Source organism: Citrus clementina, unplaced genomic scaffold, assembly GCF_000493195.1.
Source record: "Citrus clementina cultivar Clemenules unplaced genomic scaffold, Citrus_clementina_v1.0 scaffold_4, whole genome shotgun sequence".
NCBI classification, from domain to species: Eukaryota; Viridiplantae; Streptophyta; class Magnoliopsida; order Sapindales; family Rutaceae; genus Citrus; species Citrus x clementina.
In genome coordinates, this window is record NW_006262274.1 from 2,422,553 (window position 1) to 2,439,835 (window position 17,283).

Genomic DNA, 17,283 nt, shown 5'->3' on the forward strand with positions numbered 1-17,283 from the left:
AATGTAGAACCCGTCACAAAGTCTCCAAGTTCACTGTTACACTTTCAGTGCAGTGCTTTCGTTTCACGTTATTGGCAATTATACTTCCAAAAGGTATGGTTAGTTTTACAAAAAAAAATTGAATTTTAACACACATTCCAAAAGGTATGGATAGTTTTACCAAAAAAAAATTGAATTTTAACACACACACACACAAACATCCAAAATATTCATTACATTGTTGAATTTGAGAGTATAGTAAATTTTCAACGTAACCACTCAGACACGGGGACTCTATTTCCCCTGATTAATTGATAAAGATTCATCCATTCCAGTAAAAATTTTCAAAATGCAATTTATTAAAACCACGATTATTCTCACTTAATAGATCAGCAGAGTTTTACCAAATCAGCTAAACATGAATGACTCTTGGTGATTAAGATAATAGCAACAAACCAAATTTGCCATGTTGCCCAATCAGCAAAGAGGAGAAAAGGTGAATAAAAATAAACCATACAAATCATATAGAAGAGTGCAAATTGCAAATTCACTAAGACAACTGCAAGGATCACATAGTTAAACCAAATAAACATGTCACTTCAACTTGAGAAATCCAGTTCAACTGAGAAAAGGTACGAAATGGAAAATAATAAACTAGACAGTAGTCACAGCTCTGCTATTTTGAGACAGTAAATATCTTAGGTTGTTGCTTCCAGGAAAGCTCTTCCAGGTTGGCGTTGAGCCAAAGGACCATGACATCCGAGAAGCTAAACAAAAACAAAACAAAACTTATAAGCAACAGGCTAGATCCATTGATTGCAATGCAACCCCAATCTATCATTAAGTTATCAGAAACTAGAATTATCTCTCAGCCAAGCAAATACCATCAGTCATAAACACTAAATCAAGAAAGGACACGAGAGGCTAAATTGAAGAGAACAAATTCCAGAAGTAGAACAGAACAATAATGCATCGACTGAGGCAAAAGCAGATTGCTTCGACACACAATATAGAGATTGACAACACTATTTTATAAAGAACTCAAGTAAAGCAAAATTGCAATGCAATAATGTTTTAACTCCAATAAAGTTTGATGTTACCTTGGCATTCACACCATCTGGGACAATCCTGTTCTCCGACTTCCACCTCAGATAATCAGCACGGCTGAACTTGGTAAATCCCCTAAAAACAAGCATAATTATGCAATAGTGAGAAAGTAAACCCAAACAAGATCTTAAGAGAGCATTCATATAGATATGGGTATTTTAAAAAAAAAAAGCACGATCAGCCTAGAATAAACAAATAGAAATTCAATCTAACACTCATATGTCCCTAAAGCTCCATTACACTACCTGAAGTTAATTTTTTAAACCCAAACCTAGAGACTACCAGCAACAGGCATCTAATTGATTGTGTTTTTTCTTTAAAAAAGAAAAAAGAAAAAAATTTAAATAAGGGTAGATTTTTTAAACTCACTACTAGAGACACCAGCACCAGGCAACTTAATCCATGTGATCTGCTAATCTTGTGACACGCCAATCCATATAATACAAGCAAATACGAGTTAACTTTAACATGAATGCAGTCATGGATAAAAACGCATACCATTTCCTGCTGACAATAATCTTTTGACGACCAGGAAACTTGAACTTAGCACGGCGAAGGGCCTCCTGAGCATGGTGGCTGTTACTGTCCTTGCAACGGACAGAAAGCAAGACCTGCCCGATAGCAACACGAGCACAGGTTCCTTGGGGCTTTCCAAAAGCACCCCTCATTCCAGTCTGGAGCCGATCAGCCCCAGCACACGAAAGCATCTTGTTAATGCGCAGAACATGGAAGGGGTGCACCCTCACTCGCAAATGGAAAGCATCCTTGCCAGCGTACTTGGCCATGTACTTGTTGCAAGCGATACGGGCAGCTTCCAAGGCCTCGCTCGACACGTTCTCCTTCTCCCAACTGACGAGGTGAACGCAGAAGGGGAACTCGTCGACGCCTTTCTTCTTCATCCCGACATCGTAGATTCTGATCTTGGGATCGGGGACACCGCGGCAAAAGCGGGACTTTGGGTAGGGTTTGTTCTTGATTTGGCGGTAACACCTTGCCGGTCCTAAAAGAAGTTAGGTCGTATTGAATTAATTAAATCCAAAACTTTCAATCTCAAGTCAACTGAAATTGCTTTGATCTAATAAAATCTAGCAACGCGATTATTGAAAATAAATTGAAATGAAACTTACTTCTTCCCATGGCGAGCGTTCGTGTTCGGTCTCAGCTATTCTCTCTTTCTGCTCGGCTCCGACGGTGGAGATTAAGAGCGTAGGAGCGGCTAATAAGATCCTTTATATAGTTGTTGGATAAAACCCTACGCTTCGACCAATTCTGTTATCACACGTGGCCATTGTTGTAAGCGTGTGGACTGTGGCGGTTTCGTGGGCTGGCTGTGATTTGAAAAACCCAATGGAGGAGTGGTCAAAGATTCCAGAAGCCCACATTTGATAGCCTACTATTAGTTATGACGGTGATGTACGACGTGTCGTTTGGTCTTTGAACGATTGAAAACATCTTCTACTTCTAATTCTCGAAAAGGCCAAGCATTCATAAACGGAAAAAAAAAAGATGAAATATTATTACCAGTAAAGAGAACTGTCGCTAACAAATAATTATATTTGAAATAAATTATAAAATCAGTGTCACTTCTCTTCACGAAAAATCTTTATATAAAAAACAGGAACAAGCATGAAGAATAGTATACTATTTTTACCAACTATGTATGTGTTTACGACTTACGAGCTATGAGACAGTCATGTCTATTTGTCAGTTTTCACACCTTTCATTTTCGATTTTTACTAAATTTTCTGTGTTACATTAGTTTGTTAAAAAAAAAAAAAGATGCAATCAATTTTCATTTAAACGAGGTACGAATTCCAACTAAATCATGTTTTTATGATCTAATCTTATACTATGCAAACATTTTAAGTGCTGATAAGTGGTTAATAAATGACAAAAATAAAGAAAAATATAAGTTACAAAATCTTTAAAAGTTTAAGAGAGCCAAAAAAAAAAAAAACCTAAGGTCTTACCAATTCTAATCTCTTAAGGTGCAAAACATTAAGAGTACGTTTATTTATTGGATTTAAAATCGAAATGAAAACATTAGGAAATAAGAATGAATTTTAGGTGAAAACCACATAAAATTGGGGATGAGAAATGAAAACTCCATTTTTATGGGAATGTGAGATTGGAAAAAAGAGAATGGAAATAAAAAAACAAATAAAGTAAGTAAGAAGTCATCAACCTATATACCAACGCATAAAGTATAGGCATGTATGAATGGATAGAATGACATGTCGTTATAAACAAAAATTAAACGTGGATGCATACAATTTATGCTTATCAATTATATGAATAGATAAGATGACATGTTGACTCTAGGTAATTATGAATGACAAATAGTTCGTGAGCAAAACAGTTAACAATGAGTACTTCAACGTATGCCTTCTACAATGTCGGTTTTATAAGTATATTAGGAAATAGAATCGCACTTTACGCGGTTTTAAAAAAAAATTAGTATCATCTTTTTTTTAACTTTGTACTTTATGAAATTAATAAAAAATATAAATTATTTTTTTTAAAGATGACGCAGTCTTATAAAACTAATATTATTTATGAAAGTTAATTCATTTTTGTTAACTTTAAAAATATATATTAATGTGTATAGTTAAGTGTACACAACTTTTCATTAATAACAAATATGTTCATACTAATCAATTCTCCATTCTTCTTGATATTAACAGACTCCCACATCCTACAAAACCTAACTCTTATCACCCAACTATCTTTATCATTGTACAACTCATGAAGAAAAACAAAAGAGTACTCCATGAAGCACACAACACTAAAAATTCAAATAAGTTAAAAAATAAAAATACAAGAACATTTATAAAGAGGATGTTGGGTAAATAACAAAAAAACTTAAACATAACAAATCTTAAATACTTAATGTTTATAGAGTTTGAAGAAACCAAAAGACACTAAATAAGAGGTTGCATAATTAAATATGGGATTATGACATTAAAATTAGGCCCTAGTGACATTGGTGAGGGAAGATGAATGAACCTTCCTTCCTATATATAATTAATTGATGTATTTTAAACCACTAAAGTTTAGTTGTTGGCTTAATAAAATAAATGAATGTTTCAAAACTTATAATTAATTATTATTAATGGTTACATATTGTTGAATTTAAATAAAAAGAGGAAGAGCCATGTAATCTTTTAAAATCTAATAATTATTTTCTATTTTTAATATTTTGTAATGTAATTATTTTTTAATCTCAACCAATATATTTAATAATAGAGAATATAAAAAGATGAGAAATAATGGTGCCACAAATTTTAACTACTTAATATTTATAGAGTTTGAAGAAGCCAAAAGGTACTAAACAAAAGATTGCATAATTAAATATGAAATTATGACATTAAAATTAGACCCTAATGACATTGTTGAGGGAAGATGAAGGAACCTTCCTTCCTATATTAATTAATTGATGTATTTAGACCACTAAAGTTTAATTGTTAGCATAATAAAATAACTGAATGTTTCTAGAATTATAATTAATTATTATTAATGATTACTTATTATTGAATTTAAATATAAAGAGGAAGAGACATGTAATCTTTTGTAATTTAATAATTATTTTTTATTTTTAATATTTTGTAATGTACTTATTTTTTTAATCTCAACCAATTTATTAGATAATAGAGACTACAAGAAGATGAGAAATGGTGATGCCACATCACCTCCTTTAGTCCCAACTTTATATATATATATATAGAAGATTAGACTATATATTTTATTTTAAGTTTATAACAAGAACGACACACTTGCATTAATAAAGAATAATGAATCATTTAAGACTCGCATGTCGATTAAAATTTAAGGTGCATTTACATCTTAAATTTAGAAATTGGAATAATTAATTGTATTCTATTGTTAAAAACATTAAGAAATGAAAATAAATTTTAGATGGAATCTAAGAATTTGGAAATGAGAAATGATAAAAATGAGAGAATAGAAATTTGGAAAAAATTAACACTTATACCCTTGAAGAAATTAAATATTTATTTTTGAAAATCCTATTTAAATATTAATTTAATATTGATAAAAATTAATATTATTACTATTACCATTATTATAATAAAAATAATAATTATTACTATAAGTATTATTTTTATAATAATAACTACATTTTTAAAAAAAATTATACTACCACACTCAATATTATAATAAATATGTATATAACTTAAAGACATTCTAATAACTAGCAACAATTTATTTTAATTACAAATAAAAATAAATACATCAATGAAAAAACAATTTATTTTCATTTTGATTTTTATAACTCAGATAAACAATTTATTCTTATATCAACTCATTTCAGTTCATGGTCAATTCTCATAGATCAAATAAACAATTTATTTTTTATTCCAATTTACTCCAATTTGGAGAAATCAAACGCACCACAAATTCAGATCCCCACCCGCACAAAAGATGAAGAAATTCATTAGGGCGAGAGAATTCCCAAAGCTACCATGTGATTCCTCTCCCACCATCTGGAATAAGACCAGCAAAAGATGGTTCTTCCCAAGAAGAAGCAAGGACTCCAGCCTAAATTCTTTTACCACAGGATGTTTCAGCTTTTTCGCTAATACAATTGAAACACATTCGATACTTTTAAAATTATTGAAAAACAGAAACAACAACATCCGTGCATTTAGCAATCCATGCATCAAATTTATTTCATCAAAAGAAAGAGAAAATATTGCTCAGAATTTTGACAATAGTTCTCAATCCATCAACAAAACCCACAAATCAAAACTACTGTAGTCTCAACTACATAGCAATTTCAATTATGTTTCACAACTTCAACAAGAGTTGTAGCTAATTCACAAGAACCTTAAGCTTCTGAAAAAATAGAGGCACATCAGCTTGCTTCAATACCTGTGTGCCAACTTCTCCTTCTCCTGGTAATTTTGGACATAACTGCACCAATTACAAACATCCAGCATATAAATAAACAGAGTAATTACATTAGCTGTGTAAGAATATCCGACAAGCCAAGAATGGCAGGCCTTATAGAGGGAAGAGAGGAAACAGAAAATGGGCAAAATTGTTTGATCTTCCAAGTGCAGTGCAGTACAGATTTTTGGCACATCATATATTTCTCAGAGTCAGAAAATAAATGGGTAATTGGCACAGATAATGCTAACCTTAGTCAACAGTTAATTTTAGAACAAACAGACAGTGCAATTCAAGCATCTCTGAGTCATACATCTTTAACACATCTTTCTTCTAATGCCTGGAATATGTGCATGATCGACACCGTATTACATGGCAACATAACAACAAGAAGTTGGACCAGATCCCCAAACTAGGGCAGCTTATACTGGGTGAGAAATTTAAAGACACAATAACTTGGATTATCTAAATTGAGTTTGAAGGCTTCAAAATCATAAACACAGTCACAGATTGAAGGCTTCAAAGTCATAAACACATTCACAAAATGTCAAATGTCAAGAATACACTAAGATGCTGAAACAGGTCTGCAATTTTTCAAATCTCTTTGAGCTTTTATAACAACCATGATGCTTAGGAAGACATGTTGCATTCAAATCTACAGGTTCACTCCAAAATGACGAAATTTTTGCTCTACATCACACGGTAAAACTCTAGTTCACGGTCTTTGTGCTTTTATTACTACCATGATTCTTAGGAGACCATTTCCCATCTAACCTCTAGATGTTCACTTAATTTTTCTCCCCCTCTTCATCACACACCAAAGGCCAATCACCAAGTTTGCAAATTTACAAATGGCTTTCCAGCTACCATGATCCTTATGCAACCTTCACACATATTCCATTTCTAGATTTTTCACTTCAACATGTTGAATCTATGCTCTCAATCCCTCAAATAATAAATCAAACAAAAAAACTACAAATTTTTACAGCGAGTCAGCCTAGAGAATGCGATAAATCAAACACTTTTTAACCTAATAATAAGTCATCAACTAGAAAAAATCGAATTTGCCAAACCCTATATTGAATTGCTAGGAGATATAGCAAATTCTATTGATTTAACATGGAGCCTGGATACATAAGATAAAATAAAAATAAAACTAAAACAGAGAGCTTACGCATAGGTGCCGACGAGAGGACCGAGCAAAAGGATAGTGCTGATCCAATTATCGGAGACCTTGTGATGGATCTTACCGGTCAGATCCTTCCAAAGCCCCGGCATAATCTTTTGTTGAAATGGCGACAGTGCGTACACCACCGCCTTCATTCTCACCGGCTGCTTTCCCATGTCTTTTGCTTTCTCTCTCTCTCTCTCTCTCTCTCTCTTGTTTCTTAATTTCTCGCAATTTCTCGCCCTCAGCAGTCAGCAGTCAGCTCCCAATTATAACCTAACCCGCGACCGGTTTTAGTTAAGCTTGGATATGGATACGCTTATCGCCTCACCCAAACACATTTCTCCAGAATTGTCTCCTTGCCACGTGAGGTAAAGCTGACGACGTGGCTAGTCCTGTGGAACTCTCCAGATGATTACGTGTCTCTTCTTCGAACCTTTGACTTAATTGCCCATATGTCCAACGAAGGATCAGCAAACAGCTGCCGGAACTTCGTGCACTTGAGCAGAGAATAAAAATGAAAATCTTTCATATTCCTTGTTTGGAAGACAACTATGCCTACCTGTAAATTAACATAAATTTTTATTTTTTTAAATATTTTGATGAAGAAAATTAGTTTTTTTTTTTAATTATAAAAAATAAATTTTTTTCCTTTTTTTTCTGGGTTTTGCAGGGTCATTGATGAGACCACTAAAGAAGCTGCGGTTGTTGATCCAGTGGAGCCAGAGAAGATCATTGAGGCTGCCAAACAACATGGTGTCAATCTCACCACCGTTCTCACTACTCATCATCACTGGTACTTGGCTTTTGTTTTGAAAAAAAAAAAAAGAATTGTTCAATTTTTATTTTTTATTTTTATTTTTTCAGTTTGGTTTGTGTATGATTAGGGACCATGCTGGAGGGAACGAAAAGATGAAGGAGATGGTGCCTGGGATTAAGGTGTATGGTGGCTCACTTGATAATGTAAAGGGGTGCACTCATCAAGTGGAAAATGGTGATAAGTTCTCAATTGGAGCTCATGTCAATGTACTGTCTCTTCACACACCTTGGTATGCTTATAATTACCTGTTCTCTTAAATATTTCTTCATTTTTAATTATTTATGACTGTGTTTTCAGTGTATGTTTGTGACTGGTTTCACTAAGTTTTGAAAGTAAGCACAACAACTGAAGTGTCTAATAAACACCCAATTTTATTTGGTAGCTAATGTTTACGAACTGCATATTCTTTTATGTTTGACAGCTAGTAATTCTAATTCACAGAGGCTCTGGATTAAAACTTAAAAAGCACAACTCCTCAAACCCAGACCAAACATGATTTTAGTTCGGTTCCCTTGCATCTATAGATTACTCTTTACTCTTCTTTAATTTCAGAACCTGCTTTTGTACTTAACAAACATCTTTTGCAAAGTCTGTGAACCTCCAACTTCCAATATGGTTTTAGACCATGAGTCTTTTAATCCACAGCTTGCTTTATTTTCTGTTTACCGAGGGTTTCTGACTTCTTTTTTGATTTGCTTACCACCAGCCATACCAAAGGTCACATAAGTTATTATGTGACTGGAAAAGAGGGAGAAGACCCAGCTGTTTTCACTGGAGACACACTGGTGAGTTTAGGAAGGATTTTATTGCTTCCTTTTGCATGAAGCTGTCCATCAAGAGATCTTTGGGCAAGTTAGAGAACATGTTTGCTAAAATGATGAGCAGCAAATTCAAAGCCTACAGTTAGATTCTCAAAATTCATGGATGTGTTAAGCCTTTTGCATTTTGGACCATCAAAAATCCCTGTTTATTGGAAATTTGTTGATCAGTCATTGGGCGGTTGTCCTTACGTTGTTTAAATTTTTTTTTTTTTTTAACTTGTATATCTGTTGCCTGACCATTTTTTAATATGCAGTTTGTTGCTGGTTGTGGAAAATTTTTTGAAGGCTCGGCAGAACAGATGTATCAATCCCTGTGCGTGACATTGGGCTCATTACCTCAGCCAACTCAAGTTTACTGTGGCCATGAGGTAAACTATTGAAACTAAAATGCTGAAATTACTTCTTAAGATAAGCTTGAAGTTTGGTCATAACTTAAAACTCCCTACTCTAGTAGATGAGTAATTATAAGCCTTCCATATGAAATCCTGCTTCTACAGATTTTGTGCAATTCTCTTAATGGACTATCATTACGTTAAAAACCTCCAAAAAAGATTTCAGAATTACTAAATCGGTTTTTCGACCATCTGGAGCTAGCATAGGTTACTGACTACAGCTGTCAGTGAAACTGCAAAATTTAGAGCAAGGTTGGTGTGTGAGAAATTTACACGCCAGCTTCAGGTAGTTTGCAATGGAGGTTGTGACTTGTGAGATAGTTAAGCATCTAAAACCCTTAATACTCTCAAGTGCTAGTTACTATTTTCTAGTTACTGGATTCTCCCTGTTGTGCACAAAATGTACCTGCTAAATACTTTACTCATAAGCTGCATCCCACGGGAATGTGATAATACAACAATGTGTAAGTATGAAGTTTAGAGTTGAATGGATTCCTTCCCTTGTAGTTGTTGAAACTTGTTATGTTCTACCTTAAGTCCAATTTTTACTATAAAGGAACTGGCATAAGTTTTGTTGTCCTTTCTTTTTTTTAAAGGTTAATGTAACATTTGATTTGTTGTTTCTCCAGTACACAGTGAAGAACCTACTATTTGCTCTTACTGTCGAACCAAGCAATGTGAAGCTACAGCAAAAATTGGCGTGGGCTCAGAACCAGCAGCAAGCTGGCTTGCCAACCATTCCCTCAACCATTGAGGAAGAGTTGGAGACGAACCCCTTCATGCGTGTTGATCTACCAGAGCTTCAGGTCACCTAATATCCACAAAAGAGTTACCTTTCAGTTGTGCAGAATAAAACAATTTAATGTTTGGACACAGATTATTCAGCCCACGTCAAAAGCTATCAATAATTCACGACACTGCATTTCCTTCAGAGTGCTTCATTTTGCAATATTTCTGATGTTGATATTTGCCTTGTTTACAGGAGTTGGTTGGTTTCAATGATCCCATTGAAGCTCTCCGGGAGATAAGGAAGCGAAAGGACAATTGGAGAGGCTGATTAAGGACCTGCATCAAGCCTTTACATTTTTTCCACCCCAGTTTGCTTTTGTTTATTTATTTGGGGTGGGAATGGTGCCATATATGGAACTTGGTTTGTTTTGTAAATGTCTGAAACTTACAGGCTACAGGGTTCCCAGTTGTTTGCTTCGACTTAAAACGGGCTCATGTTAGTGTTGTGTTCTTGATGTTGCTTGTCCTATGCTAATAATGATGAAATGTTGGAATTGTTTTAAGTTCCCTGATCTCAGTGTTTTATTAGAGTGAAAGATAAATTGTTTCTTTTTTGACTTAGGCTGCTGGCATCCCTCAACTGGGGTTCATGCTTCAGCCGGATGCATGGGTAGAATTCTCCCCAGTTCCTTTGCAACACAAAATCTCTAGTTTTATCCCCAACTATCCATCTTTCAATTGGTAACTCAAGATTTTTCAATGGATTCTCTCCAAAAAAAAAAAAAAAATTAAATTAAAAATCTGTATATAAAATAAATTGGGGTATATTAACAAAAATGGTCGCCGTGGTTCGCTACCCCTCAAAACATGACGTGCAATTACAGTTCAAGGGTTGCCGACTACACTGCTTTGACTTCATCCTTTTTCATTTGTGCGGTTGGTAACAGTACCAGATCTATGAAAATGTTACGAGCTTTGAAATGATTTTTTAAATCAAATTCCTATTAAAAAAAATGATTTTTTTATTTTTTATTTTTATCCAAACCATGACACTTCTTAATTCTAATTATTTGAATTGACTAGGCGTTATAATACCGGTAAATTGCCAGCAGGAGCAGGTCTGCGAAAAAATATATATAAAACTCAGAGAAAGCGATTACCAACTGGTACGTGATGCTGATACCAATACCAAATCACATATTAAAAGAAATAAAAAAGGACAGAAAATACACAAGATGCCAAGGATTGCTTTAATTTACTTGCCCACCCCGATGTTCTAAGAATTGACAGAACGACCCTCTTTCTTTGTTTTTTTCTTTTTTGGCTTATTTAGACACCTTGAACAACGAGTGGGATTTTATTTTGACTTCTTTGGGATGACAAGAGCTGTTTCATAAAAGAAATAATGGATGAGTCATATACAATGTTAACCATAATTATTCTTAGCAGAAGAATATATAGATATATTAATGAGACTATTGAAAATACATGTAAAGGAGTTGATTATTTTAATTGTTATGAGTACCTAAATATTTAAGAATTACTGTAATACATAATAATAGTTCCTTAACAATTAAGAAATGGGCACACAATATTTTAAAAATAAGCATACTTTTCTTTTACATACATATTCTTTTGTTAATATTTATTAATTATTTTAGGATATTGAATATATTTTTATATTTTATTCTTCTAAAGTCTAAACCATGCGATGCTGAGAATGGTTTATCAAAAGAATCACTAGAGAACTCGCAAGTGCAAAGTGACTACCCAAATTTAGGGCGGGTTTATATGTTCATTCTTGAAATAAATGAGGATCTGTGAACTAATTAAGTAAAAAAATAGGGGTTTACACGTTATTTCCTCGAGGACAAAATGGAAAATCAGAAGGAAACAGAAAATATCTCAGACACCACTTTTCCGGTACTTGCGGGGAAGGTTAGAATAATTTTTTTTTTTTTTAATAAATTTAACTTTGAAGCTGTAGATAGAGAGACGCGTTCTCGCATCACTTTCGTCCAATTTGCAGCGTAAGAATAAAGAAAAAGCCTTTTGAAGATCAAGCCAATCATATTGGATCATCGTCATCTCCACATCTGATTCATTCTTCAGCTTAATCTTTTTTGTCAAAATCGACTAAATACCCTCCAAAGTCTCAATCTTTTTCAAACAATCCCCCAGGTCCCAGGTCCAAGGTCACTGTGTCTGCATCATCGCGTCCCCTCGTTAAAAATGGAAACTTCAGTTCCCGGTCATTCTTCTTCACCGCTGCCGGATGATGATCGTACTAGTACTAGTGCTAGTGCAAGTGATAATTCAAGAAGCTATGAGGTTCAGTTACCAGCTGCGCTCAACTTGTTCCGGTCACCACTCTCTCTTTTATTGGAATATTCTCGTGTCATGTCTACAAGCCAAGAATCTGAGCAGGATCGTTTGACGGTCAATGCTGATTCTGAAGCTCGGGGTCAAACCCAGCTGCCCAATTCTGCTCTGAGTACAGGGGAGGTCTCTATTCAGATAATTAGGCAAGAAAATGGTGAAGCCACGGGGGCAGGAGAAGATAATGAGGGAAATGCAATTGGGGAAGGTGAAACGGTGCCGTTGGCGGCTTCAGAAGGTAGCACCAGTAGGGAAGGTTCTTATCAGAGCTATGATATTCACCAGTTTGCTCGGTGGGTGGAACAAGTTCTTCCTTTTTCCTTGCTGTTGTTGGTCGTTTTTGTTCGTCAGCATTTGCAAGGTACTTGTTCCTGATTCTGATTGTTCAAATCCTGAATGTTGTACATATTATTATTGTAATTTCCATTTTCAATAGCTAATGTGTTTTGACTTTTGAATTTGGGATGGGAAAGCAATCGGATTTGGGTTAGTCAGTGGATGAAGGTTTTGTTAGTGAATGGAAACTTATTAAGTTGCCTTTACAACATATTTCCATGTGCTTCGTGTTCTTGTTTAGGCTGTTAGTTTGGGTTGTATGATGGAGAAAATTTTGAAAAACTCACTCAAGGTTCGGCGAGATTAAGGGTCAGATTGGTATTGTTGTGGCTTTTAAAATGATCGCTGGTGGTTGTGCTGAAAAAATAATCGAATTTGTTTTCAAAAGTATTGTGGGTATTAAAAGCAATTTATATGCATTTGGTAATTTTCAATGTCGAAATGCGTCTATTTGGTCTCAAAATGTTACATAATAGCAAGATTGTGGTCTAATCTAAGATGTTGCGGATGTTAATTTACTGTAGACCTTGATTGGACAACTTGAAAGTGACCGGTTGGTCCAAGAAGCTGCAATTAGAGAGAATGCATTCAAGTTAGGTTCCTCACAGGGAAATGTGTTTCCTTTCTGTATCCTTCTGTTTGTACTGATAAAGTATTTGTCTATTATGTCAAGAAGAAAAGGAAAGAGAGAAATTAAGAACCGTGAAGATATGATCCTATGATTTACCCTAATGCTAGAGCAGCTATATTAATTCTTCATCACATGAAACAACCTACAACCTGTTAGGGAAGTTTGATTGGTATTTTGGAAACTTTAAGTAAGCTTTTATTGCATTATCTCTGATCATGTATAGCTTCTGTGTCTAGTTCTTTAATTATTCAACTCTTTGAAGAAACTTTTCTTAGTAACAATTTCTTTGTTGCAGGTTTCTTTGTTACTGTTTGGATTACAGCTGTAATTTTTAAGTCGAATGATATTCTTCGAAAGCAGACTGCTTTAAAGGTGGTTTGACGTGTCTTCCAACTTTTAAAGTTCCTTGAATTCAAACTCACTCTCCAACCCACTTATTTTCTTTTCCCAAGCAACGACCTAATTTCTTGTTGCTTTTTGCAGGGAGAGAGGAAAAACTATATTCTCTTTATGATCTTTATAGGTTTTATGTTTCAGGTGATTGGTATCTACTGGTGGTTTCGGAGTGATGATATTTTATATCCATTGCTCATGATTCCTCCAAGTACAATACCACCTTTCTGGCATGCCGTATTCATCATCTTAGTGAATGGTATGTATTTGATTAGTCATTACTGTGCTTGTTTTGTAATTAGTACAATAGAGATTTTGGATTGCTTCTAACCTGGATTTGAACTCTCGCATCTGTGCTGATGATGAAGATTCCTGTAATAATTAAGTTTTTTTGGTTTAAGTTCCCAGTTATTTAGTCATTTTGTGAAGTTATCACATGGTTTCTTTTTGTTGATTTCAGTTATTGTGTGGTCATGACTTTGTTTCATTTCACTTCTCCAGAAAAATCATTAATGTGGATGTGCAATCTGTAGCTTTATAAAAGATTTTGCTTTCCTTTCTCAATTGATTTGTCCAATTGCCCTTTCTCACTACTTTCACAGCATATATGCCTTAAATTTATGGCTTAGTGATATTTTGAATGTGCTGACATGTTGAGCATTTGCTTCAATTTTTATCATATTCAGATACAATGGTAAGGCAGGCTGCTATGGCTATGAAGTGTCTACTGCTAATATATTACAAGAATGGAAGAGGCCACAATTTCCGTCGGCAGGTACAATGATTCCCTGGATCACTAAATTGTTTCCAAATAAAATGTGGAACTGCAAATATCGCTTTCATTCTCTCAGAATTCTCTGACTGTTTGCATCTGGTTTTGAAGGGTCAAATACTAACTCTAGTAGAGTATGCACTGCTGTTATACCGTGCCTTGTTGCCAACACCTGTCTGGTACAGATTTTTCTTGAACAAAGATTATGGAAGCCTCTTTTCATCTCTGACAACAGGGCTGTATTTAACTTTCAAGCTCACGACTGTTGTTGATAAGGTACAGTTCCATCAGGGTCTTTAATTTTCTGCAGGTTGCACTTTGTTTCCTTTGAATAGGAAGAAATGCTTATAGTGTTGTTTAAAATGGTTTGGTTTGTTATCTTTGGCAAATTGGAGCTACGCTTCAGGTTCAGAGTCTCTTTGCTGCCATAAGGGCATTATCACGGAAAGAAGTACACTATGGATCGTATGCCACTACAGAACAGGTATAATGGAGTCATTTTGTTTTATTTTTAAAAAGCATTGTGATTGATCTTTTCATTTGGTTTCTCTGCCTTATGGCCGAATGTAAGGACCTGTTGATGTTACTTTATGTTAAGAAGCTTTCTTGGTTTCCATAAATCCAGCTGTGCATATAATGTGAACTCCTGTATTTCTATTAGCGAGTTCTCCAATATATGCATTCTGAGTCCTAGATAATCTTTGTGCAGGTAAATGCAGCAGGGGATCTCTGTGCTATTTGCCAGGAAAAGATGCACGCTCCTATCCTGTTGCAATGTAAACACTTATTCTGTGAGGACTGTGTTTCTGAATGGTGAGTTTATGGTCTCATTTTCCTCATTTAACCTTTAGACTGTTATATTGTTAAATGTATAGTCCAAGATGCTTAAGAAGGAGTTAATAACTTGTTGCTTCCGGAGCTAATATTCTGGACTGCATAATGTTGATTTTCTTCAACCTCAATAAATGGATTTCAAGTTAGTCGGGCACAAAATGTTTCTATAAATTATGATAGGCAAGCAGATATCAACTGTATAGACTGTATTGCAAGGCTTCCTTCTTTGACTTGACCAATTCAATGTCTGCATTTCAGGTTGGAGAGAGAAAGGACTTGCCCACTGTGCAGAGCTTTGGTTAAGCCTGCTGATCTGCGATCATTTGGGGATGGATCAACAAGCTTGCTCTTCCAGTTGTTCTAAAACCATGTTTTTGCTTCATTGTATATCTTTACACATGCAAATAGCTGATGCATATCATTTAAAACGTAATTCGTGGATTGGCTAGAGAGGTGGAAAAGAAAAATATTACCAGAATCAAGATCAGATTGGTAATGAGTTCATTCGTTACATATGTGAAGTTCGAGGATTGTTAAACAAAGGAGAGAGAATTCTAACCCCTATTCCATTCATACATTTAACTTTCTGATAAAAGAGGAAGCTTGTAGCTGTTTGCAACTTATTTTATGTTCATCTTTCGTTCACACACTTAATTCAGAATGGGAATTGGGAAATCAACTGGAGATTATCTACATTACAGCCGTGGTCAGTTATAAATCAGGTTGGACTTAGTTTTATCTCTTGCATTCTCTCCTGAAAACTCCAAATTTTTTATAATGATGCCACCAAGTATTTAAAATTTTCAATGGGAGTAGACCCTCTGTACCTGACGGCGGTGGACGCATGCACTATTCATCTTTTCTTCTAAATTTCTAATGGACTCCTTAAAAGTGCAGCGATCTGAATGAGGCCAGAATCTGCCTAGTTCATATGGGTTCATGACACCAAACTTATGACTCCAAAAATGATCCTAGCACCTCTGAGAACTGGATCACGCTGGCCAATTTTGATTACGTAGATGCCGTAGTGCCCATTTATCATCAGATTAATTAATAATAATCAGAATAAAATGGCAATTGTACTACATTGCCTGGACGGCCCTATCATTTCAAGCTCGCTAGTAAGATTGAGAACATTTACTGACACACTGACCATTAAGTGCGACCTTTTGCACAGTGCTTGAGTCTTAACAGGAAGTTTTGGGCCCACGGCTGTGTGGTGAAACTCAAAAACTCGTCAACATCACATGATGGGATTTGTATACAGCATTGACCCTTCGATATTTGCATCATTATTGTTATCTCGGAGTATCTTTTCATGTTTCTTCTTTGCCAACATTGATAGTGGGATGATTCACATTCACCACAAAAATAACAAGACAAAAGGACAAACTATTTTATACTTGACCAAAGCTACAACTCACAACATATGACCACAGCACACTCAGGCCTCATCCCCTCCATTTGGGTTTTTTTCTGGTCAGGGATACTCGCAACCTCAACATATCTACCTCTTTTTGTTGTACAATTGTTGTATTCCTTGGCCATCAGATCATTTTTATGCACTCTAGATAAAAATGCTTATTACAGTATAGTTTAGGGGTCTGGAGATGGTTTTAATAATGTTCAGAGATCTAGAAAACAGTAAGATCATAAATTTACTACCATTAATATGTGGGGAGAAATCTATCTTCATTTCATCTCAAGATGAAATGATTTTATGTATGAATTGAGATTCTAAACAGAAACACTTATATAATCTAAAATCTATTGAGACTCTAGATAGATATTATATCCACTATTGTAAATTTAGAGATTTCAATAGAGTATAGGAAATTGTATAAATATTCGTGCATTATACAAATATGCCTATCATTAACCTAAGATAAAAGATTTCAATTCAAATGTATATCTTGAGATGATACCTAGCCAAACTCTCCCACCTAATAATATCTTCCGTCTGAATTGGCCATGAGGGTGCCTTGGTCCAAAAAGAGGGGTAGTGGCTAGCTTT

At 34.8% G+C, this 17,283-nt stretch overlaps 4 protein-coding genes across 4 annotated transcripts; 2 read left to right on the forward strand and 2 right to left on the reverse strand.

The window, feature by feature from the left end:
- Nucleotides 1-480: 480 nt before the first annotated feature.
- Nucleotides 481-2,322, reverse strand: LOC18044876 (60S ribosomal protein L10). Its single transcript, XM_006435901.2, has 4 exons — nt 2,214-2,322; nt 1,585-2,086; nt 1,080-1,161; nt 481-746 (listed from the first exon to the last, which is right to left on the reverse strand). The coding sequence occupies exons 1-4, from the start codon at nt 2,221-2,223 to the stop codon at nt 678-680; spliced, it is 663 nt and encodes a 220-aa protein (XP_006435964.1). The 5' UTR covers nt 2,224-2,322; the 3' UTR covers nt 481-677.
- Nucleotides 2,323-5,433: 3,111 nt separating this feature from the next.
- On the reverse strand, nt 5,434-7,399 carry LOC18044726 (cytochrome b-c1 complex subunit 8). Its single transcript, XM_006435903.2, has 2 exons — nt 7,169-7,399; nt 5,434-6,018 (listed from the first exon to the last, which is right to left on the reverse strand). The coding sequence occupies exons 1-2, from the start codon at nt 7,336-7,338 to the stop codon at nt 5,970-5,972; spliced, it is 219 nt and encodes a 72-aa protein (XP_006435966.2). The 5' UTR covers nt 7,339-7,399; the 3' UTR covers nt 5,434-5,969.
- Nucleotides 7,400-7,597: 198 nt separating this feature from the next.
- Nucleotides 7,598-10,487, forward strand: LOC18044727 (hydroxyacylglutathione hydrolase cytoplasmic). Its single transcript, XM_024186835.1, has 7 exons — nt 7,598-7,726; nt 7,836-7,958; nt 8,050-8,211; nt 8,689-8,767; nt 9,058-9,171; nt 9,825-10,001; nt 10,178-10,487. The coding sequence occupies exons 1-7, from the start codon at nt 7,680-7,682 to the stop codon at nt 10,250-10,252; spliced, it is 777 nt and encodes a 258-aa protein (XP_024042603.1). The 5' UTR covers nt 7,598-7,679; the 3' UTR covers nt 10,253-10,487.
- A 1,409-nt stretch (nt 10,488-11,896) lies between these two features.
- Nucleotides 11,897-15,892, forward strand: LOC18044728 (RING finger and transmembrane domain-containing protein 2). Its single transcript, XM_006435905.2, has 8 exons — nt 11,897-12,664; nt 13,566-13,642; nt 13,754-13,922; nt 14,350-14,438; nt 14,547-14,711; nt 14,842-14,919; nt 15,145-15,248; nt 15,528-15,892. Exons 1-8 carry the CDS (start codon nt 12,157-12,159, stop codon nt 15,631-15,633), a joined length of 1,296 nt encoding a protein of 431 aa, XP_006435968.1. The 5' UTR covers nt 11,897-12,156; the 3' UTR covers nt 15,634-15,892.
- Nucleotides 15,893-17,283: the final 1,391 nt, after the last annotated feature.